The sequence below is a fragment of the Elephantulus edwardii genome, unplaced genomic scaffold (assembly GCF_000299155.1).
Source record: "Elephantulus edwardii isolate Elephantulus edwardi_28Jun2011 unplaced genomic scaffold, EleEdw1.0 scaffold00126, whole genome shotgun sequence".
NCBI lineage: Eukaryota > Metazoa > Chordata > Mammalia > Macroscelidea > Macroscelididae > Elephantulus > Elephantulus edwardii.
This window is the reverse complement of record NW_006399876.1, coordinates 1,893,490-1,900,279: the sequence shown is the minus strand read 5'-3', so window position 1 is coordinate 1,900,279 and position 6,790 is coordinate 1,893,490. Positions and strand designations below refer to the sequence as shown.

The following is a 6,790-nucleotide window of genomic DNA, read 5'->3' as shown; positions in this document are numbered from 1 at the left end:
AAAGACCATAGCCTGTATCAGATGCACCTTAGTCTCCAGAGTGACACCATTGCTCTTCAGTACCCTGGAGAGGTCCCTAACAGCAGACTTTCCCAGGGCAATACGTTTTTTTGTCTTCCTGGCTGCTTTTGCCAAGAGTGTTGACTGTGGAGCCAAGCAAACTAAAGCTGTGAACTATCTCAATCTCTTCACCCTCCATCCTGATGCTGCCAATTGGCCCAGTGGTGAAAATCTTTGTCTTCTTGACATTGAGTCTATTTGGTGTAGCTGTTGATAGAGTCACATGGCCCTAAAGTTTCCTTTCTAGAGAGTACTTTTTTACTTCTAGTTTTCATTCTTTTAGCACTTACAGAATTATCCAACTTTTCAAATTCTTGTTTCCATTTTAGTATCTCATTTCCTTCCCCTTCCCCAAGAAATCTGTTTATATTGTTAGATGATTGATTTAAAGTTATTCCTAATGTTTTCCTAATTATTCTTTTAATGACTTCAGAGTCTAACATCTCTTCATTCCTAATATTGGTTACTTGTGTCTTCCTTTTCTTAAGCTCAGTCCTGTCAAAATTTTACCAATTTTTTGAGGGACATCTCAAAAACAATGTTGTTTTTTGTTAACACTTTCTCTGTTCTGATTTTCAGGTAGACACACTGACAGCCCAACTTGTGGTTCTTCCCTGTAAGAAGGATTCTGTCTTTATACTGCTTTTAGTACAATCTCCTTTGTTTTCCAGCACATTGACTGATTCATCCCAGATATACTGAATAAGCACAAGAAGTAATATTTCAGAATTTTTTTTAAAAGGTTCAGACCAAATATGCATATTTTTTAGGGAAATACTATGCAACATGAATTGAGTGCCATATTTGAATGAAAAAAGAGTGCTTTGCCCCATGATACATCTTCAAGGATATGAACATGTACGGCCAAGCACAATCAATAAGAGTGCATCTAAATTCCAAAATCAGTCTCCATAATAGTCTATGTGTTTCCTACTGCCAAAGGGGCCCTTTAGAGTAGTGAGAGAAGATCTTCACCCTGAAACCCACAGCGTCCCTTTTCAGCAGGAAGTAGCTAAGAGAATACGCCATCCCCTTTTCCTTATGACTCAGGGTGAAGTCTCTCTCAGGGAGGAGTGATAGGGAATGGCAAAGGACACCCTGACAAAGAAGATTAATTAGAACTGGCTTTGACAAGCACTGTGGCATTTGGACAAGAACAAACTGGGAGGAGGGTAGAGAGAATAGTGCAACAATGAATGAATGGAAACCCAAAATCTCTGTAAATGTTTATGAAAATTAATAAAATATAATTATAGAAAAAAAAAAAGAATGCTTTGTTTTGTACACACACCCAAGATTGCTTATACTGTTTCCTGGCTGTTTTCACAGCTTCCTTCAGGGTAGGGGCTTTGGGCTGGAACTGGTTTCCTCCGCTGAGAATGTCTTCATTTTCATCTTTATTCCTGAGCAATGAAATTACCCTGTGTTTAGCACTGTGAGTCAATGATTCCTTTCTTTCAGCACCTAAGCAGTATCATAACACTTCATTCCGGCCTCTCTGGTTTCTTGGGAGAAGCACACTGCCGTTTGATAAGGTGCCACTCTCATCTGCTGCATCAGGATAGCTCCTTCACTTGTTGGTGTGGTTGTCAGGTGCCATTGAATTGACTATGATTCCCAGTAACCCGATGAACAACAGCTCTGGACCTTGTCCTGTCCTGTGTCGTGCTGTGTTTGAGTTCATGTTACTGTCATTGTGTCAATCATCTCGTAAAGTCTTCCCCTCTTGCTCAGCCCTTCCACTTTCCCCAGCACAATGTCCTCTTCCAAAGACTGGCCTCTCCTGATAGCACACCCAGAATATGTGAGAACGACTTTCCCCATCTTTGCCTCTAAGAAGCAATCTGTCCTCATTCATTTAAGACAGATTTGTTTGTTATTTTGACAGCGCCTGGGGTATTCAGCACTTCACTTTTGAGTTTTTAGTTAAATTATGCATCTTGACATGGATCCTTTTAAGCTTATCCTTCTTGGAATTCACTCAACTTCTTAAATCTGTAAATTTATGTATCTTGAAAAATGCTGGAAGTTTTCAGTGTTTTTTCCAAGTACTTTTCTTCCTCTTCCTTCTTCTCCTCTGGGTTCTGATAACATGTGCATTAGAACCTTTGCCATATTCCTTCGGCCACCGTGGGCCTCTTCCTTCTCCTCCAGTCTGTTGTCTCCCAACTGTCCAGACTCAACAGGGGCTTCAGTTCTGGTGCCCAGTGTGTAGAGTCTTCTGTTCTCACCACTGTTGTTGGGCCCTCTCCGGAGCTTTCATTATTGTAAGTTTAAAATATTTCCATTTGATCATTTGATCTCTCTCTCTATCTTATCTCTTGTCTCTTCTATCTTGTGTCTTGTCTCTTCTCTCATCTCTCTTCTCCTCTCTCCCCACTCCCCTCTCCCCCTCCTCTCTCCTCTCTCTTCTCTTTCTCTCTCGCACACTTGATTGTACCTGTTTGAAACCTATACTTAGACCAAGAAGCTGTGTGTTTCCAAGCAGAACAAAAAAACACTGCATGGCTTAAACACAGGAAAGGTGTGTGTCAGCGTTGTATCTTTTCTCCATACCTTTTCAATCTGTGTGCTGACCAAATCATTTGAGCAGCTGGGTTTTACGAAGAAAATGCAGTATCAGGATCGGAGGAAGACTCGTCAACAATCTGCATTATGTAGATGACACAACCTTTTTTGTTGAAAGTGAGGAGGACTTGAAGCACTTGCTGCAGAGGATCAAAGCCTTCATCTCAACATTTAAAAAAAAATCCTCACCACTGGGCCAATAGGCAAAATCATGATAAGTGGAGAAAAGATTGAAGCTGTCAATAATTTTATTTTACTCAGGTACATAATCAACAGTTATGGTAGCGGCAGTCCAGAAATCAAAAGACATATTACATTGGGCATATATGCTGTTAAGGACCTCTTGGAAATACTAAAAAGCAAGATATCACTTTAAAGACTAATTTTTTGATCCAAGCAATAGTATTTTCAGTAGTTTATTATGCCCTTGAAATTTGGAAGATGAATAAGGAAGACTAAAGAAGAATTGATTCCCTTAATTGTTGTGTTGGTGAAGAGCACTGACTAACTCATGGACTGCCAGAAGAATAAAGAAGTCTGTCTTGGGGGAAGTTCCGCCACGGTGCCCCTTACAAAGGTGGTAACCGTTCACTCACATACTTCAGGTATGCTGGGAGGAGCCAGTCCTTGTGAAAGGAAAGGTCATGCTGGGTCAGTGAAAAAGATGGAGACCCTCAATGATGTGGATTGACACGGTGACTGCAGCAACGGGCTGGAACAAAGAGGAGATAGTGAGAATTGTGCAGGAGAGGGCGAGGGTCTGGTCTGTTATTCATGGGGTCGTTATGGGTTGTAGTTGGCTCGACAAAACCTAACAACAGCAACAAGAATTAATATGCTGAGATTTCTTCACATTCAAGTGTGTTCATGCTTGTTTGCTGAAGCCGTTTTATCATGGTAGCTCAACATGGATTGACCTCTTCTCTCCCCCTCCTCCCAAATGTGTGCCGTCAGGGCTAGACCATGAAGCTCAGGGGTTTGACACGTGTATAATGGGGTAATATCTGCAGTTATGTAATGATGTGATCACCCCCTTGCTGTGATTTGATGTGGACAGTCTGAAGACACACCCCACTCTTGACAATTCTTTCCTGATGGTATCGAGGTCTCCCCTCCTGGCGTGCAGTCATCCCCTTTTAGCAGTGAGATAAAATCCATCACAGGCCGCATCCTAGGGGACATCCCCTCACATCGGCCAGGGCCAGTTAGGGACGGGAATGGGATAGAGGTATAACATCCACTCACAATTCTTTTACAACAATATGGTTACATGGGGGATCATGAAAAAACTTCTAGGTCGTGCCTTTACAAACATGTGTTTTTGGATGTACAACTAAATCCATGACTTGGAGCCTCCAAACTAAGGTGGAGGAGGAGTAGAATCCTAGTCATACACTTCTGAAACTGGTGGTGGTGATGGTGGTGTTTGTGTTGTTGTTGGTGGTGTTTGTGATGGAGGTGTTTGTATTGTTGTTGGTGGTAGTAGTGATGGAGGTGGTGGTTATGATTGTGTTGGTGTTTGTGGTGGTGATGGTGGTAGTTGTGTTGGTAATGGTTGTGGTTGGGTGTTGGTGGTGATAATGGTGGTGGTGATTGTGGTGGTGGTGATGGTGGTGTTAGTGGTAATGGTTGTGATGGTGGTGATGGTTGTTCTGATGTTTGTGTTAGTGGTATTGGTGGTGATGGTGTTGGTGGTCATGGTGGAGGTAGTGGTTGTGATGGTGGTGTTGATGGTGGCGGTGTTGGTTGTGATGGTGGTGTTAGTGGTGATGGTTGTGACAGTGGTGTTTATTCTATGGTAGTGGTAGTGATGGCACTTGGTGGTGTTGGTGGTCGTAGTGGAGGTTGTGATTGTGATGGTGGTGGTAATTATTGTTGTGCTGGTAGTGTTTGTGATAGTTGTGATTGTGGTGCTGATGGTGGTGGTGGTGATTGTGATGGTGGTGTTGGTAGTCGTTGTGTGGTTTTCATTGTTGTTCTGGTGGTCACTGTGGTGGTGGTAGTGGGTGTGATGGTGATGTTGGTGGTCGTTGTGTGGTGGACATTGATGTTGTGCTTCCATTGATGGTCACTGTGGTGGTTGTCATGTGCTGTAGAGTTGGCTCTGACTCCCAGTGACTCCCTGTTCACACAGGGTAGACTCTGACTCCCTCTGACTTCCTGTCCACATAGGGTTGTCTTTGACTTCAGTGACTTCCTGTCCACATGGCGACACCTACCCCTCACAGTCCCCACAATCGCTGTTGTCCTTGAACCCATGGCTGCAGCCACTGTGTCAGCCCATCTGGTTGAGGGTCTTCCTCTCTTTCACTGACCCTCATTTTGTAAAGCCTCATGTCCTTCTCCAGGGACTGGGCCCTCCTGAGAAGCTGCTTACCCACCCTTGTCCCTGAGGACCATTCTGGTTGCACTTCTCCACAGTGGTCGTGGATCTGATGACCCAAACCTGACACATTTGGGTCTTGGGGGATGACGTGCTATGTGGCAGCTAACAGCTTGATAGGTCTCTGTTTGGGAGTCCTGTCTCCACACTGGTACCCATTGTTAACTTTTCTTGTGTGGACTGAGGTTTACCTACAGGGATGACTTAAAGAACAAGCAGAAGAAAAAGCTGCAGAGATTGGACAGTCCCCCAGGGTTGCAGGTCCTCTGACTGGACCAGAGGCCCATCCCCATGGTACTGACTGCCTTTGGGCCCATGACACAGTTGTCTCAGAGGCCTGTGTCATGAGACAGAAAGGCACAGACTAACCCCCGCCCCCGACTTCCAATGCCAGCCAGCAGAGTCGGGCTGATCAGCCACGGCCTTGAGATTGAGTCGCACTCGGGGCTCTGGAGCGCAGCTCCCTGGTGGTCTACGTGGGCCTGGGTGCTTGCGTCCACACACCCACAGCCCCTGGCTCCTTGGCTGAACAGAGCACAGAAGGCCTCTGGTGCTTCCGAGGAGATGGGCCTTCCCCTGGTCCAGCCCACATGCCCGGGGAGGACAGAACTTCCACTGAAGACTCTGGGCCTCAGGCACCTAGCCCACATTCCAGGGTCCACTCGGGCCTCAGCACCTCTGCCAGAGCTGGCCGTGTCTGCCCAGTCATTCATTCTGGGGACACTGTCCTGTCCCTGCGTGTGCCTTCCCCCAGGAGTCTGCTCTTTGTGGCCGCGTTTGACCCTGGAAACACCCGGTGAGGTCTGTGTCCTGCGTCACATGAGCACGGGTGGCCCCTACACGCTGGGTCTTTGTGGTCTCATCACCTGGTGTTTCTCTTGAGCCTGCCGCTGACCTGAGAGGACTCGGGTGGCCATGGAAGCAGGGGAGGCCTGTGGCTCACACCCTAGATCATCACACCTGGACCAGCCTGGACTCAGGATAGGATCCACATCCCCTCCTCCCTCACCCCATGGTGGACACTCACACGGCTCTCAAAGGCCAAGCTGTCCCTGTCCTCAGAATGGTCATGGACAGTGTGATATGACTGTGTCCCTTGGACCTGCCTCAGGGATGAACACACACAGGCAGCCTCCCCAAGTGGCCGCCATGCCCACCTGCACTCCATCACATGACACAGGGCACCACTCCTGACTCCCTCACCCATAAATGGGTTCACAGCTGCTCTGAGGTCAGTTCCGAGGACAAAGAGGTGGCCACAGCAGCTCTTCGGGGAGCAGAGCCATCCTTCTTGGGTGTCCTCGCACCTGGGCCTGGAGAATTCCTGGAGGAGGCTGCTCTCGGGCTGCCCCCTGCCCCACCAGGGCAGCTCTAAGGGCCACAGTCCGTAGGGCAGGAACCCCCTGGGGCTGTGTCTGCTGGGCATGCCTAGGGCACCACCTGGTGGCGGGACTGGGAATTGTGCCTCTCCCAGGTTGGACAGTGGGGGCTGGGGGCTCTGAAGCCCCTGCTGACCAGGGTGGGAACGAGATTGTCATGACACTTGACAGGGTCAGAGGTCAAAGTGAAGGCTTGGAGCTGGACTATTGCTGCTGTCCAGACCTATCGGCCTCTGGACTTGCCCCACGTCCCCACAGTGGCCATCTACTCGGGGTCCTGGCCCCCACATGGCCCACTGGCATGCAGGTTCTGAATGGAGGCCTCCACCCGCAGCTCCTCACACTTCTGGTCTCAGATGCCCTCACCGTCCTGGCTTAGGACCTGCAGCTGGTGTCCTGT

The 6,790-nt window shown here is 47.6% G+C and overlaps 1 protein-coding gene across 1 annotated transcript in view; it reads left to right on the top strand.

Annotated features, from left to right (window-relative positions):
* Nucleotides 1-6,386, top strand: part of LOC102861640 — a 12,953-nt gene extending 6,567 nt beyond the window's left edge. The window contains exons 3-4 of the mRNA XM_006893364.1: nt 5,522-5,807; nt 6,233-6,386. Of these exons, the coding sequence (XP_006893426.1) occupies nt 5,522-5,807; nt 6,233-6,386 (440 nt within the window). The remainder of the gene's footprint in view (nt 1-5,521; nt 5,808-6,232) is intronic.
* Nucleotides 6,387-6,790: the final 404 nt, after the last annotated feature.